Genomic DNA, 17,503 nt, shown 5'->3' with positions numbered 1-17,503 from the left:
GGGTCTCTTTTGTTTGGTTGTCAATGGTTTATTGTTTTGGTTTTATTTACCTTAACTATACAGGTGGGATTTCAACAGTCAGTCTCTTACTTAGCCCATGGACACCGAACATCACAGTTACAGCGTCAGGTTCATGCTTTTAGAAATGGCATCTCTTCCCAGTTGAATGTAACTACTGTATTAGAGCTAACTACCTTTTGCTTACACTCATGTATCATGCTCACTGGTAAAACACGACTAGGAATGCACCATGACTAGAATTATATCTTGGAATGTCAAAGGCCTACGCTCTCCACATAAACGGAGGCTTTTTCTTAGATACCTAAAACGCTTCAATCCTGACATTGTATTAATGCAGGAGACTCATTTGGCGACTGCTGATTTCGTAAGGATGCACCAACAATGGGTGGGACATGTCTTTGGCTCACCCGCAAACGAAGGGAAAGCCGGAGTCATCACCCTCATAAACAAATCGTTCACGTTTAAACTCCTTTCCCATACAACAGACAATGAAGGTAGAGTCTCTCATATTATCTTGGAACATAACGGGGACACGTTTAGTATCTATAATGTATACGCACCTAATGGAGAAAACAAAAGGTTCTTTATTGATCTTGCTGACAGAATCCAGTCTGACAGGACACCGGGAAAGTTACTGGGTGGAGACCTAAATACAGTACTGGACCCATTAGTGGACAGAAAAGGCCCGCATGCCCCTAATTCGACCACCCCCATTCGGTCTAGGGACTGTGTATTACCACTGTTCCTGGAGCAACTGGGAATGACAGATGCATGGAGACTACACCATCCCGAAGATAGGGAATTCACCCACTTCTCCAATGCACACAACTCTTGGTCCAGGCTGGATTATATGCTGGTGACCGCGGAAATGAGTAATAGAGTAGAGGAAGTGCGCATCGGGGAATTGGCACTATCTGACCATACCCCCATAATATTGCACCTATACCCCTCATGCCCAAAGGGCTCAGATATTTTGTGGAAGTTCCCCACTTACTTGGCGAAAAATGACGCATTTGTGGAGAAACTGAGATCGTGGTGGCTAGAATTTACGGCACAAAATGCTGATCACCGCACAAATCCGACATTGTTCTGGGAAACTGGCAAGGCTGTAATGCGGGGTAGGCTGATTGCAGATATGGCCAATCTAAAACGTACCTCCCGGGTGAAATTTGCGGAGGCTAGTGCCCGATTGCAATCTGCATACGCCGTATTCCTCGGTTCCCCCACAGATGACCACAAGGAGAAATGGAAAGAGGCAAAGGCTCAATTTGAACTATGGCTTGACAGGAGGGAGAGGATGAAGAGGGCTCATTTTGAGGTAGATTTATTTCGCCACGGGAACAAGGCAGGTCGCCTAATGGCTAGGCTAGCGAGAGGTAAACGCCCCCTCACACATATCACAGCCCTAAAAGACACCGCAGGAACGATGAACACAGACCCTCATGTCATAAATAAAATTCTGGCTACCTTCTACGCTGACCTATATCGTGCTGGCCCTGCGGATATGACGTTAGGGGAAACATTTTTACGAGGGGTAGATATTCCTCAGCTGACGGGTGAGCAGAGGGATATCCTTAATTCGCCTATAACGGAGGAGGAAGTCAGCTCTACCATTAGGAATCTACATAATTGTAAAGCCCCGGGGCCTGATGGGTACACAGGGGAATTTTACAAAGCACTTCTACCACAGCTAACCCCAGTGCTAGTTGACGTATATACGGTCTATATGACCACAGGATCTCTTTCACCAGCTGCATCACTGGCATACATCAAACTACTGCACAAACAAGGCAAAGATACCACAGATCCTGCCTCATATAGACCCATCTCACTGATCAATCAAGACGTTAAAATCCTATCTAAAATCCTGGCAGATAGACTATCAAGGTTCATGCCGGCCTTAGTAGGCACCCATCAAGTGGGTTTTATTAGGAACAGGTCTGCTACCATGAATCTTAGAACTGTTCTGGCGGTCCTGGACCGGTTGCAGCTCTGTCCCCAGCCAGGAGAAAGGCCAGCCCTGTTGACACTTGATGCCGAAAAGGCGTTCGATAATGTAAGGTGGGACTGGCTGGGGATGGTGCTGGATCGGATAGGTCTGCAGGGCACATTCCGCACATACCTAACAGGGTTGTATCGCAATCCGGTCGCTCAGATTTATACGCACGGAATTCTATCTGCACCCATAGCTCTATCCAAGGGTACCAGACAGGGGTGCCCACTTTCCCCGCTACTTTTTAATCTAGCACTGGAACCTCTAGCCAGATCTCTATTGTCCACGCAAATATACTCCGGAATAAAAGTAGGCAGAGAAGAAGTTAAACTAACTATGTTTGCAGATGATGTACTATTATTTATAGACTCCCCTGACCAATCGTTACATCGATTGCTTACCCATCTACAACTGTTTGGAAGTTTTTCAGGCTATAAAATTAACCTACATAAATCAGAACTGCTAGCTCTAGGAACATCCGCACCAAGGTGGGCCAACCGCATTGCAGGGTTAGGCATTAGACTGGCCTCCTCCTCGGTCACTTATTTAGGGATAAACATTGGTAAAACGCCTGCCACAATATATAATCTAAACTACCCGCCCTTGTTCGCTAGGATCCGTGCAGAGCTACAACGCTGGAATAATATACCTCTCACATTTATGGGCAGGTGTCACTTGCTTAAAATGGTTAGCTTTTCCAGACTCCTTTATCCAATGCAAACCCTTCCCCTACTACTGAGACATGCTGACATACAGAATCTCAACTCGGCCTTCACCAAGTTCATTTGGGCTGGTAAGAGACCGAGAATAGCCTTGAAAAAACTAATGTTGGGTACACAAGAGGGAGGTCTAAATTTCCCTAATCTGAGGGGCTACAACCTGGCCTGCCTGTTTCGATTTGTAATTGACTGGATTCACGACTCCTCGTTCCACGCCACCACACAGTTGGAAAGGGAATTGGCAAACCCTTGGGATTTAACTACTATTATGCATACCTCCTATGCTAAGCTACCACCATTGCTAAAACACTCAGTCCTACTACGGGACACAGTGGTGACGTGGAAGGAGGTTCGAAAACTATTTCACCTCCCTTTTTTAGTTTCCAAACATCTCCCCCTCACCAAACACCCAGAAGGCCCACACATATTGACCTCTCAAACCCTGTCGCTATGGGCATCCAAAGGTCTAACAACAGTACGACACATGATTAACAGGGCTGATAAGAGATGGCACACACCTCATGAGATGGTCCTGAAATACTCACTTCCGGCTGCACATACCTACACACTCATACAACTACACTCTTTTCTGTCGTCCCGGCTGCGAAATGTATCTAGGGAAGCCATAGAACATGACTTTGACCGTCTGGTAGGTGACTGCCCTCGCAAGCTGACAATTTCTAATTTATATCCCTCTCTGAAAAGAGCTCTCATCAGATTAGATCCAGAGTCCATATTCTCTAACTGGTCGAAGTGGGTCCCAGGAGAAGATATTTCAGCGTGTGTCCTGAGGGGATGGCAGGTGATACGACGGCACATCATAAATGAAAGATGGCGCGAGACTTACTTCAAATTTGCTCATAGAGCATTGTATGGTTTCAACATACGTCCATCGCCTGACTTCCCTGACAGGATCACAGAGTGTCCAAAGTGCTCCAGTCCCCTTACAGATATGTGGCATGGGGTATGGTCATGTTCACAGGTTGTGGAATTTTGGCACAAGGTAATACGCTTTGTTAAAGATCTTTGGGGCATTACCCTACCCTTCACACCGAGAACCCTACTGTTCCACCAAAATAGACCCCCGGAAAGGGATGCCCAAAGGGAAGGGAAAACACCTCCATTGGTCCATATAACTCTACTTGTGGCACTGAGATGTCTTTTCTCTAACTGGTTACGGCCAGAAACACCAACCGAGGCCATGCTTATTTCCCAACTAAAACTGCTGTGTGGGATAGACAGGTTGGACACTGAACGCCACAGAGACACGCATACTGGCAAGTTCTTTGATAAATGGAGGGTATTTATCCTTTCCCACTACACAATGTCAGAAATAGTCGATATAGTCACTCCATTTGGTTCCACTGAATGGTACAGTATAGAATCGTTGAGTGGCACGCTAGGAGGCCTACGTTTACCCACCTAATGTCAGAAATGAGACTATTATCACAAGTCATGGTGCATTCTGAATGCTTACGACTCAGGAAAGATTTGACCACATTAAGAGATGTCGCAAGGGGCTAGTTGCCTCCCGAGAGAGAAGTGGATCGACAGTGATACTTCCTATACGCTGAACTGACCTACCTGTAAAAAATTGCACATAACGTGTAAACTGCTTTGTTGTAGATTCTTTTATTCTATTTTGCTTTTCTGTATTTTGTATTTTCTTACAAAATTGAATAAACTATGTTTGGAAAAAAAAAAAAAAAAAAAAAGTTACAAATGAAGTAACTCAGAAAAAAGATAAACACAGAGTGCCATATCCAGATAAAACCCCTAGATACCTAGTATCATTTTATCCGGACAGCCCTTCCTGTTTAGGATGTGGTGGCCCCAATGATCGCCCTTCAATACCAAAAACCGAGAACTTATTGACATTATCTGGTGGGAGAGGACTGAAAATAAGTTACCGTATATACTCGAGTATTAGCCGTTCTGAATATAAGCCGAGGCCCCTAATTTCACCCCAAAAACCCAGGAAAACCTATTGCCCTGAGTATAAGCCTAGGGTGGGAAATACATCACCCCCCCCCCCCCCACAACTCTTAAATTAAATAATTAAAAAACAGGTGTTATTTCATTTCAGAAGTTACAGAGACTGATAGGTCGACTTCTGTTTCTAAAATGCTGAATGACCTAGATACATATAGGGGGAGATTTATCATTCAATATATTCTATATTCAAATATTCTATTATTCTTAAAGGGACTTTGTCAGTGCTTAGACAGGACCTGCGCTGCTGACAGTGAAAGGGACTAATTCCTTTGTCATACCTGTCTGTGCTGTCAAAATGGAGAACACTGGATTTCAGATCTTCTATGAAGAGACAAAAAGGCATTGGTCAGGCACATCGGTGCTGCGGTCCGGCACTCCTAACCCTCAAGCCTTTAGAAGCAGAAGCATGGATGACATTGTAGAGAAGTACTGAGCAGTGTAAGAAGCTTTTCTGTCTCTTTGCATCTGAACTTCTCTGCAACTCCCTCCTCCTACTGCCCACTCTTCATTATCTTTTGTGGGCAGCTGTAACCTGATCCCTAAGGCTAGGTTCACACTACGGAATTTCCGCCTGCAATTCCGCTTTGAAATTGCAGGCAGAAATTCCACCTGCTAAAATGAATAGTGTAGTAAATGGTTTTCCGTTCACAAATTCACACTTCGGAATTTGTGGACGAAAAATCTGCTTGGAAATTTCCGCCTGAAAAATGGTGTTGCTCATTCTTCAGGCGGAAATACTCTCGGAACACATTGCAGTCTATTGGAGATTGCAGTCTCTGCGCAGTCAGCGCTGGCCGCACTCGGAATCTCCGTGCATGAACTTTGTGCCCAGAGATTCCGCAGTGTGAACGTAGCCTTAGTGGTGAATTTGTCTCAAGACAGACATTATCATTTTCCAGATCAGGTTTAGGTTAAGAGCAAAGGAGCCTGATAAGATAAAGCTAGGCCTTCTTTCTGATAAAATATATTACAAAGTTAACTATTTTTGCTTGTACTATTGATTTATGCAGAGTTTGTTAAAATGTAACGTGTAATTAAGGTTATACAGGTTATACATATTAGTCCTCTTTGGTTTAAACTCTGTTGTGATTTTGCACTACCTTATAAGTTAAGAAGGAACTGGATGGAGTAAACCATGGGGGCATTGAGTGAAATCTTTGACATCATGTTTATAGTGACATTTGCAGTACAATGTGGATTTTATTTTAAGGACACGTTGGATCAGGGGTCAGTAACTATAAACGCTTCAAGGTTTAATTCCTGTTACTATGGGAGCGGTTTATATCATTACACCTGAGATGGAAGATACATTTGTTGGATTCTGGTTTATCCCTTGTACAGTCGGTGACACTTCCAGAAGAGGTTTCTTTTCTCAGACATTGTGGCAGACGATAGAGAAGGTGCTTGATAAAACGCTGCGCACATCTATTCATTGGGGAGTTGATTTAGTAAGTGTTCCAGATCTCGCTGGCTGTAATTAGAAACTAAGGGACTGACTGTCCTACAAGATCCTGCCAGTGCATCCGCGTTGTCAGGCCTGATGGATATTGGAGGGTGGAGGAGGTGGAGGATTGTACTTTTTCTTTTTAATAAAAAATTATTTTGACTGCAATTTTCCATAATTGAATCATGGAGCAATGAGATGCTTTGGATAATCTGATAAATCTCCTGAAGGCCTCTGGACAACATCCAGGATCACATTCCAGGGAGGGGGCTAAAATACTGAGGTCCGCCATCTGACAGGAGTAGGATCAGGTTGGCTAGCCTTATAGAAGAAGTCTCAGTGCGTTGTGGGAAGTCCCCCAGATGTCTCCTGCAGGCCATGCATTGGACCGGTGCCCAGCCGCTGGATGCTCCATTAACAATACTGTGACAAGGGAGACGCAGAGAACATTCAGTGCTGAGGGAGATTGCAAAACCAGATGTGACCAAAGATTTAACATGGAACTTTCCTGTCACTTCAGTCAGCGACACCTCAGATCTATGAGTCCTCATTGTCAAAATAAACAACTAGACCTCTGGTCCTGGATTGTAATTTATACTTAGTTTTCCTACAGTTTTAGTTTCCATGAAGTTAACAATAGAGTGATATAAAAGGAAGTATTATAATAGTTCTATTCCTGTATATAGGAGCAGTATTATAGTAGTTATATTCCTGTATATAGGAGCAGTATTATAGTAGTTATATTTCTGTATATAGGAGCAGTATTATAGTAGTTATATTCCTGTATATAGGAGCAGTATTATAGTAGTTATATTCCTGTATATAGGAGCAGTATTATAGTAGTTATATTCTTGTATATAGGAGACAGTATTATAGTAATTATATTCTTGTATATAGGAGCAGTATTATAGTAGTTATATTCTTGTATATAGGAGCAGTATTATAGTAGTTATATTCTTGTATATAGGAGGCAGTATTATAGTAGTTATATTCTTGTATATAGGAGCAGTATTATAGTAGTTATATTCCTGTATATAGGAGCAGTATTATAGTAGTTATATTCTTGTATATAGGAGCAGTATTATAGTAGTTATATTCTTGTATATAGGAGCAGTATTATAGTAGTTATATTCCTGTATATAGGAGCAGTATTATAGTAGTTATATTCTTGTATATAGGAGCAGTATTATAGTAGTTATATTCTTGTATATAAGAGCAGTATTATAGTAATTATATTCTTGTATATAGGGGGCAGTATTATAGTAGTTATATTCTTGTATATAGGAGCAGTATTATAGTAGTTATATTCTTGTATATAGGAGCAGTATTATAGTAGTTATATTCTTGTATATAGGAGCAGTATTATAGTAGATATATTCTTGTATATAGGAGCAGTATTATAGTAGTTATATTCTTGTATAAAGGAGCAGTATTATAGTAGTTATATTCTTGTATATAGGAGCAGTATTATAGTAGTTATATTCTTGTATATAGGAGCAGTATTATAGTAGTTATATTCTTGTATATAGGAGCAGTATTATAGTAGTTATATTCTTGTATATAGGAGCAGTATTATAGTAGTTATATTCTTGTATATAGGAGGCAGTATTATAGTAGTTATATTCTTGTATATAGGAGCAGTATTATAGTAGTTATATTCTTGTATATAGGAGCAGTATTATAGTAGTTATATTCTTGTATATAGGAGGCAGTATTATAGTAGTTATATTCTTGTATATATAGGAGCAGTATTATAGTAGTTATATTCTTGTATATAGGAGCAGTATTATAGTAGTTATATTCTTGTATATAGGAGCAGTATTATAGTAGTTATATTCTTGTATATAGGAGCAGTATTATAGTAGTTATATTCGTGTATATAGGGGGCAGTATTATAGTAGTTATATTCTTGTATAAAGGAGCAGTATTATAGTAGTTATATTCTTGTATATAGGAGCAGTATTATAGTAGTTATATTCTTGTATATAGGAGCAGTATTATAGTAGTTATATTCTTGTATATAGGAGCAGTGTTATAGTAGTTATATTCTTGTATATAGGAGCAGTATTATAGTAGATATATTCTTGTATATAGGAGCAGTATTATAGTAGTTATATTGTATATAGGAGTAGTATTATAGCAGTTATATTCTTGTATATAGGAGCAGTATTATAGTAGTTATATTCTTGTATATAGGAGCAGTATTATAGTAGTTATTTTCTTGTATATAGGAGCAGTATTATAGTAGTTATATTCTTGTATATAGGAGCAGTATTATAGTAGTTATATTCTTGTATATAGGGGCAGTATTATAGTAGTTATATTCTTCTATAGAGGAGCAGTATTATAGTAGTTATATTCTTGTATATAGGAGCAGTATTATAGTAGTTATATTCTTGTATATAGGAGCAGTATTATAGTAGTTATATTCTTGTATATAGGAGGCAGTATTATAGTAGTTATATTCTTGTATAGAGGAGCAGTATTATAGTAGTTATATTCTTGTATAGAGGAGCAGTATTATAGTAGTTATATTCTTGTATATAGGAGCAGTATTATAGTAGTTATATTCTTGTATATAGGAGCAGTGTTATATCAGTTACATTATTGCAGTATTATAGAACCTAGTCCTAACTCTTCTGTATATACAGGCGTCTTGCACTATGTGTGATCATCACTATGGTCCCTCTTTACTGATGTCCTGTGCTCTCCCTCTATTCCTGGCACACATCATGACTCCCAGGATAGTAGATCAAAGCTGTATTTATAGGCTCTCGTACAGGCCACAGCTGTTCAGTTGATGGGCTTGGGATGTAGTTATCGGCTTCCAGAATTTACTTCTGTTGGGAAGTCAAATTTTTGTGGACATGGGGAGGGGGCTGAGATGGTTAGTGGGCCCATTATTTCATGATTTAGATGCCAGGCCCTGGTCTTGTGTTGATTCACCGATGTGATGTGAGGATTTCATTATTGTGCAATATGAATCTGATATTCTTGTCTTTTGCCCGAAAATAATAAAACAATTCTTGCTCAGAATTTTGCCCGTAGCTTCTTTATAATCAGAGTTTCTGGGAATATGATGTTGTCACACGCTTTTTTGTCACCTTCTTCTTAGTGTTGCACCATTGTTTCTGACGAGTCCTATTGTTTTGTGATGATGCTGTTAAATACAACATTCCTGCACACATTCTTGTGTTTTAGGTGACGCACTACACATTCGCATCACAAATCCATGCCACATAGTGCAGGTCATTGTTCAAATTTCCCTGTAGATTTATTTTTTGGTCCCCTGACACTCCCATAGAAATGCTTTTGGTGTTTTGTATCAGTCTTTACACCCAACCTCTATCCAGACCAATGTTTTCTAACTACTTTGCCTCCAGTTGTTGCAAAACTACAACTATCAGCATGCTTCGGACAGCCAAAGGCTGTCCGGGCGTGCTGCAAATGGTAGTTTTCTAAGTAGGGTGACATGCATGGGAAGGGAAGTTCTGTATCCCTGGGCTAACACAGCTGTTAAATTTGTGTGCATCTTTAAGACGCACACACAGTTGGACTGTGCCATTGAACATGGCTAAAACATCTGGGGCAGACAGTGCGGTTGAATGGACAAGAAAAGTAAACGATTCCGATCAAAGACACCTTGTTTGAGTCACTACCTGTAACAGTATGTGATCACCAATATGGTCTACAGAGCCTGTGTAGAGTCAGGATTATCCTTTATATGATCACTGTATGGTATTGGTCTGTATATAGTAGATTTTATTTAATAACAGTGTGGTGGTATTATTCAGTCACTATGTGGTATAATGGTAGTGGTCTTGGTTTGGTAGGATTAGGTATAATTGATAATGTTGGCCTTGATGTACTGGGTTTGGTTATAGTATAATGGTAATATGTATGGTGATATTTGATTATCTTATGATAGTGAGTTTTTTTTTGTGCTATTTTGGTAACTATTTTTTAAGATGAAGACAGCGTAGAAGATGAAGGTGTTGACAGTGCAAGCGTTCTATTTTCAACCCATCTCTGTTGAGGATTGTTTGCAGGTTTAGAGTAGGGTCACACACAGAGCATCCGCAGTGTATTTGACGCTGCGGATGCGCTGTCGGCAGTCATAGAGCGACTGCAGAGCTCTTTGTGTCAGTTCATAGCGGTGGGTTTCCTGCCGGCGGTCACAAGCTGACACACAGAGCTGCTCAGCCGCAGCAGGGAGCTTTTCCTGCATTCGCTCTATGACTGCCGGCAGCACATCCGCAGCATCAAATACACTGCGGATGCTCTGTGTGTGACCCTATTTTTTTGGGTGTTTTTTTCCCGATTCACAATAAAATCTGCAAACGACTCACTTGCTGAATATCATCACAAAACTGTTTCAAAACTGCGGATTTAATGAATGAAAATTTGGTAATTTTTTGGATGTATCCAACACAATCCATGGGATTTGATTTACATTTTTCACTTGGATTTTGGTTGCAGAGACTGTATTTTCCACAACATTTCTGGCCTGTGTAGGATGACACTCGCTTGTTATGTGGAATGAAGGTATTCTTAGCTCTGTCACCCGTGTGGTGACACTTTTGTCTGTGTTTGCAGCCTTGGTCTCACTGGTATACGGATTCTGATGTCGCTGTGATAGATGTTACCTCACAGCTGAGCGACAATGTCTGGGAAGTTTTTGTACACAGAAATGGTAGGAATTTTGGCCTCCTGCCATTGGAATATGTGTGACTCTCCTTATGCGTCCGGGTGTCAAGCATCTTTACAAGTGCAGGCTGCCCATAACTTCCTGCTATATACCCGTAATTATTGAGCTGCAGTGATATATGAAATCTGTACAGTATCTGTAACAATATATCTGGGGGACTAGGAGTAGTTATGGGGCAGGTCAGCTGGAAGTTGTAGTCCTTTGACTCATGTGGTGGTGTTGCTAACTGTTGTGACCCAACCACAAGCTTTGGTTACTAGGATTCGGTGAAACAACGTTACCATCTTTACTGAAAATTCTTGTGCTATTCCAATATAACACAGTTGCTTTAGCACAGCTTTTATTGTTACTGATTTATTGCCTGAAGAATGGATAATTGGTCACTGTCCCTTTAAATGTAGCCTCTTAGCAGCTTTGAATTTAGCAATCTGTGATGTGCGTCTTAGCACATGTACGTGTAATGTCTAATGCAGATGTAAGTGGTCTCAGATGAATATGTTCTCAGTCCAAAGTTTCTAAAATGACTGATGTTCTGATGTTACTGAGCTCTTCACAGATGTTCACCTACTGTGGTGCAATATGTAGACTTTACTTTACTCACACAAGTCTGGAAGGACGTATGCAGGAAAACTTCTCATGACATGATAGTCAAGCAGCACTAACTCCATCCAGAAGCCAAGAAAGAGATTGGTGTATTGCAGAGAGGTCCTTGTTCAGCCATCTCCTCTCTGTCATCCTTACTGCATGGACAGAAACAGGATCAGCGACTTGTAGGTAGTGATCAATATCAGACCCGGACTGGCTCTAACACCCTTTTCCTGGGAGAGAAAGGCTGGACTAGGGACTTCTCCTTCAACTATTGGTTGTGAGAATCATGTGACCAATGAATCATTTATCTTGGTACAGTAATTGCAGAAGTGTTAACCCTTTACACTTTTAATATCTCAGTGTATGTGTCACGATGCCGGCTGGCAGGTAGTGGATCCTCTGTGCCAGAGAGGGATTGGCGTGGACCGTGCTAGTGGATCGGTTCTAAGTCACTACTGGTTTTCACCAGAGCCCGCCGCAAAGCGGGATGGTCTTGCTGCGGCGGTAGTGACCAGGTCGTATCCACTAGCAACGGCTCAACCTCTCTGACTGCTGAAGATAGGCGCGGTACAAGGGAGTAGACAGAAGCAAGGTCGGACGTAGCAGAAGGTCGGGGCAGGCAGCAAGGATCGTAGTCGGGGGCAACGGCAGGAGGTCTGGAACACAGGCTAGGAACACACAAGGAAACGCTTTCACTGGCACAATGGCAACAAGATCCGGCGAGGGAGTGAAGGGGAAGTGAGGTATAAATAGGGAGTGCACAGGTGAACACACTAATTGGAACCACTGCGCCAATCAGCGGCGCAGTGGCCCTTTAAATCGCAGAGACCCGGCGCGCGCGCGCCCTAGGGAGCGGGGCCGCGCGCGCCGGGACAGGACAGACGGAGAGCGAGTCAGGTACGGGAGCCGGGATGCGCATCGCGAGCGGGCGCTACCCGCATCGCGAATCGCATCCCGGCTGGAGACGGTATCGCAGCGCACCGGGTCAGTGGAGCTGCCCGGAGCGCTGCGGTAGCGAGAGAGAAGCGAGCGCTCCGGGGAGGAGCGGGGACCCGGAGCGCTCGGCGTAACAGTATGAAAGAAATATGGTGCAATACATAAACATACTTTTGCAATATCACACAAGAAAAGAAGATGACCTGGCACCGTCCAACTTCACTCACGTTAACAGTCATTCACCTTCTGGCAAGCAGCTGATACACCAGCCGTACGACAGTATATACAGCGTCACTGGTGCTTCACACTGTTGAGCAGAGTTCAATCATGACACAAGTAGAAGAAAATGTGCATTGGAGCACTCACCTCAGACGCCAGGTATGTCGTACAGAAAAACTGGTACACAAGCGGGTGGGCTACACCGGTGGGCGACGGTCCGTTATCGCGCCTTAGCGCTTCGTCAGGTCCCAGGGGCCTGACGAAGTGCTAAGGCGCGATAACGGACCGTCACCCACCGGTGTAGCCCACCCGCTTGTGTACCATCTCTCCACCTCCCTGCAAGTGTATACAGCTTTGAAAATGAAAATAAATAAGTTTTTCTGCACGACATACCTGGTGTCTGAGGTGAGTGCTCCAATGCACATTTTCATCTACTTGTGTCATGATTATACTTTTGCAATAACTTTACCGTACCTCGCACACATTTATGCAATATGCTAAAATCATCAGCCATGATTATAAGGTGGGCACTTGTGGATTATAGGGTTGGCACAGCGCCCTGCACCATCACCACGTTCCACATTGACATAGCCTACCCTTCACCTCTATCCTCTTCTTGTTACAGACTTTTTAGCATTGTTGTCCTTTTACAATGAATGATAAAAACTGATTTTCCAGGTAATACGGTTATGTGGCAAAATACACACACAAGAAAATCAGAATAAAGTCGGGTGATATTGAATGTGACATTCTGTTATTTTACAGATAATTAAGAGAGATGTTGTTTGCTTTAATATATTTTGCCTTGTGATTGATGTGGTAATCTGCTTTATTGTTCCGCACCATGGAATGTAACAAATTGTGGATGTCACAGGAAGCTTTTTAGTGCCAGAGATGTATTAATTCTCTGTTCCCAAGCTGACATTTCTCCTACGTTATGTATGTCTGCATTACACTCTGCAGTCAGCCTCCTAGACACGGCGGCTGGGGGAGACATCATTCACAGGCGACATATTCTTATCCATTTATGTCCTTCACAGGAGCGCAAGGAAAAGTCTGAGTGGGGTGTGTGTATGTCCTTCACAGGAGCGCTGAGTGGGGTGTGTGTATGTCCCTCACAGGAGCGCTGAGTGGGGTGTGTGTATGTCCCTCACAGGAGCGCTGAGTGGGGTGTGTGTATGTCCTTCACAGGAGCGCTGAGTGGGGTGTGTGTATGTCCCTCACAGGAGCGCTGAGTGGGGGGTGTGTATGTCCTTCACAGGAGCGCTGAGTGGGGTGTGTGTATGTCCTTCACAGGAGCGCTGAGTGGAGTGTGTGTATGTCCTTCACAGGAGCGCTGAGTGGGGGGTGTGTATGTCCTTCACAGGAGCGCTGAGTGGGGTGTGTGTATGTCCCTCACAGGAGCGCTGAGTGGGGTGTGTGTATGTCCCTCACAGGAGCGCTGAGTGGGGTGTGTGTATGTCCCTCACAGGAGCGCTGAGTGGGGTGTGTGTATGTCCTTCACAGGAGCGCTGAGTGGGGTGTGTGTATGTCCTTCACAGGAGCGCTGAGTGGGGTGTGTGTATGTCCTTCACAGGAGCGCTGAGTGGGGTGTGTGTATGTCCCTCACAGGAGCGCTGAGTGGGGTGTGTGTATGTCCCTCACAGGAGCGCTGAGTGGGGTGTGTGTATGTCCCTCACAGGAGCGCTGAGTGGGGTGTGTGTATGTCCTTCACAGGAGCGCTGAGTGGGGTGTGTGTATGTCCTTCACAGGAGCGCTGAGTGGGGTGTGTGTATGTCCCTCACAGGAGCGCTGAGTGGGGTGTGTGTATGTCCCTCACAGGAGCGCTGAGTGGGGTGTGTGTATGTCCTTCACAGGAGCGCTGAGTGGGGTGTGTGTATGCCCTTCACAGGAGCACTGAGTGGGGTGTGTGTATGCCCTTCACAGGAGCGCTGAGTGAGGTGTGTGCTCACCATGGATGTACCCACTTGGTAGAATGACTTCACTTTGAGTTTGAGTCAAGTGTGTTATTTAATTTGCTACATTTAGAGACAACATTGGATTTACTAGAGGGACTTATCTAATAAAGGCCACCTCCAGCCAAATTGTGGGATTTCTAGTAAAAGAACATAAGCTTTAAAATGTACCTGCTCCTCTCTATATCTCTATAGCACACTCTCATAAGAGGGGATCCTACTCCCCAATATCTCTATAGCACACAGTTGAAAGCAGCAGCATGGAGGACATTATAGAGCAGTACTGAGCAGTGTAACTATAAATGCAGCACTGGGGTGGAATATAACACTTAATAGAACTTTCAGCACCTTCTCTGTGCCTCTATGTCTTTTTCTCGCTATGCAGCTCCCTGATTCCCCTCCCATCTTCATAGACTTTTATAGGCAACTATAACCTGATCTCTGATCTCGGTGAGCGGATCTGGCAGAGTAAAAAGTCTAAGTGGGGGGAAGGAACAGTAAAAGGAACCATTTTTCCCCAATAAGATATATTACAACATTTCTTGTGTTGTTTTGTTCCATTCATTTATGCAAAGCTTTTGGAAACAATGGTGACCGTTTATTTCATTTTGTAGTCTTTTAATGGTTATTTAATGCTTGGTCACCATTCCTGTTGTTACATCTTTTTTATTTATCGGATCCTCTGTACAGGCTCATTTATGATTTCATTGATTGATTATTGATTACCATTTATTATTGTTACAATATACAAGAATAACCCAGCACAGTGCAGCTCACACAGCCGCCTGAATGTATACAGCTCGTCCCCTCTCACTTTCTGACTGGACATTTTATGGTCATTTTGCTCCATCTTCTAGAAATATTGCCTATATTATCTATTTTGCTTTTAAAGTGATGAATATGCATGGATTCTGGATCACACATCCATTTTGTAGCCTGTGTTATTATAGGACATTGAACGTAAAGTTATTGGGTGTCATTGGTTATTTGCAGCTGACAATCCCGTCAGTCCTGGTGACTTTATGAAGTGAACTGTGTAACAAAGCAGAGATACTATATACGAGGCCTTGGCCTTGATTTCCTTTACTAGGGACATAGATAGAATGAGGTATGAGGTGGTGACTCACATTTAGACACTTGTACCTCTTGGTGGCCTTTAGAGATAATAGAAGAGTCACGGGGAGAAGACCTCTACATAACTCATACTTGGGATTTGTTTGGCCTTTAGATCTCTGGCGCCACCAGCTCCACGGACCTCGTAAAACCTTTTCATAGAGTCTGACCGGGATTGTGTGTCTATGAATACCATGTGCGACTAAATGGATATGATGTAAGATCTATGAACCTAATATTTCCTCTTCTTCTCTTACAGGTGAACCAGCAGACGTTTTGAAGGTTTTAGATTTTCATAATTTACCCGATGGAGTCAAAAAGACGACAGGGTTTTGTTCGAACAGAAAATCATCAAAGGGACCAGATGTGGCATACAGGGTGTCCAAAAATGCACAGCTAAGCGCCCCTACCAAGCAGTTGTTTCCAGGTAAGACCTACAAAAGCAAGATGAGTGCCTGGAACCAGGTTGTTACTATGTTGTAGGACTTGCGGATGGCCAGCGAGTAGGATCGACCATTGGGTCCATTGTATTAAATTTACATAATTAAAGGGAACCTGTCACATTGAAAATGCTGTCTAATCCCCATGCTTTATGTTATAGAGCAGATAAAACAGCGCAGGACGTACACAACGAATACGCTGATGTCCGACATTAACCATGATAGACATCTTACCTCCGTGCTGCTCAGATCCTCTCTACCTATACAGTCTGCCTCAGGCAGATTATAAAAAGAAGTGCACTGATATCACTGAGCAATGCTATGAAATAAAAGCAGTAAAAGCTGTCAAAGGAGTGTTTATAATAGTCCCCCATTGAGAATTACAAAATGTGTGATAAAGAATAAAACATTTTTTTAAATATAAATAAGCCCCTCCTCTAATAAAAAATTTAATCCCACCCCCCTTTTCTTACTTTATACATAAATTAAGGTATTTTTATTATCCCGTACTGTGAACGATGTGAACGTTAAAAAAAAAAAATCTAAATATTCCATATATCAAAAAAAAGAATAAAAAGTGATGATAAAATCCCATCTGAACAAAAAATGGTACTGATAAAAAACTACAGGTCATAAGCCGCTTTTACAGAATTTTTTTGGGGGTCAGAATAGGGTGATTGTAAGCATATATATATATATATATATATATATATATATATATATTTTTTTTTTTTTTTTTTAAACACTTTTTAAAAGTAATCAAATAAAACAAAGCCTATACAAACTGGGTATCGTTGTAAATGTATTGACACACAACATAAAGGTAACATGTCATTTTTACCGTAAAATGTGGACTGCGCAGACACAAAAGCCCCCAAAAGTTGCAACATTGCATATTTTTTTGCAACAAGCCTCATATGGCCATGTAGTTGGAAAATGTAAAAAGTTATGGCTATTAAAAAGGGAGGAGAAAGAAATGAAAACTGTATCATCTACACCAGTGGTCCTTCAACCAGCGGACCTCCAGATGTTGCAAAACTACAACTCCCAGCATGCCTGGACAGCCAACGGCTGTCCGGACATGCTAGGAGTTGTAATTTTGCAACATCTGGAGGTCCACAGGTTGAAGATCACTGATCCCATAAACATTGGGCACAGCTTACCCAGAGATAGTGGGGGATGTCAGAACGTCCATCTAGGAAGCACCATCAGGATTTGATGATCTAGGGGGTGAAGATTGACCCTTGTCAGGACTCATTGCAGTGATCTGACCTGTATTATAAGGCGGATCGGCCTCTGCATTCTACCCGGTTGTATATTATACAGGAGTGATGTAATAAGTCACCAGATATAATCAGTGCTCCTACTATGA

General features: G+C 42.4%; 1 protein-coding gene across 15 annotated transcripts in view; it reads left to right on the top strand.

The window, feature by feature from the left end:
- COL5A1 (collagen type V alpha 1 chain) overlaps positions 1 to 17,503 on the top strand; it is a 387,668-nt gene that overhangs the window by 159,537 nt on the left and 210,628 nt on the right. For all 15 annotated transcript variants that reach the window (XM_056537902.1, XM_056537901.1, XM_056537900.1 and 12 more), the window contains one exon: positions 15,951 to 16,118. In XM_056537902.1, coding sequence (XP_056393877.1) covers positions 15,951 to 16,118 — 168 coding nt within the window. The remainder of the gene's footprint in view (positions 1 to 15,950; positions 16,119 to 17,503) is intronic.

The sequence above is a fragment of the Hyla sarda genome, chromosome 9 (genome assembly GCF_029499605.1).
Source record: "Hyla sarda isolate aHylSar1 chromosome 9, aHylSar1.hap1, whole genome shotgun sequence".
Lineage (NCBI taxonomy): Eukaryota > Metazoa > Chordata > Amphibia > Anura > Hylidae > Hyla > Hyla sarda.
Note: the sequence above shows the minus strand (reverse complement) of the source record. Positions and strands in the feature narration are given on the sequence as shown.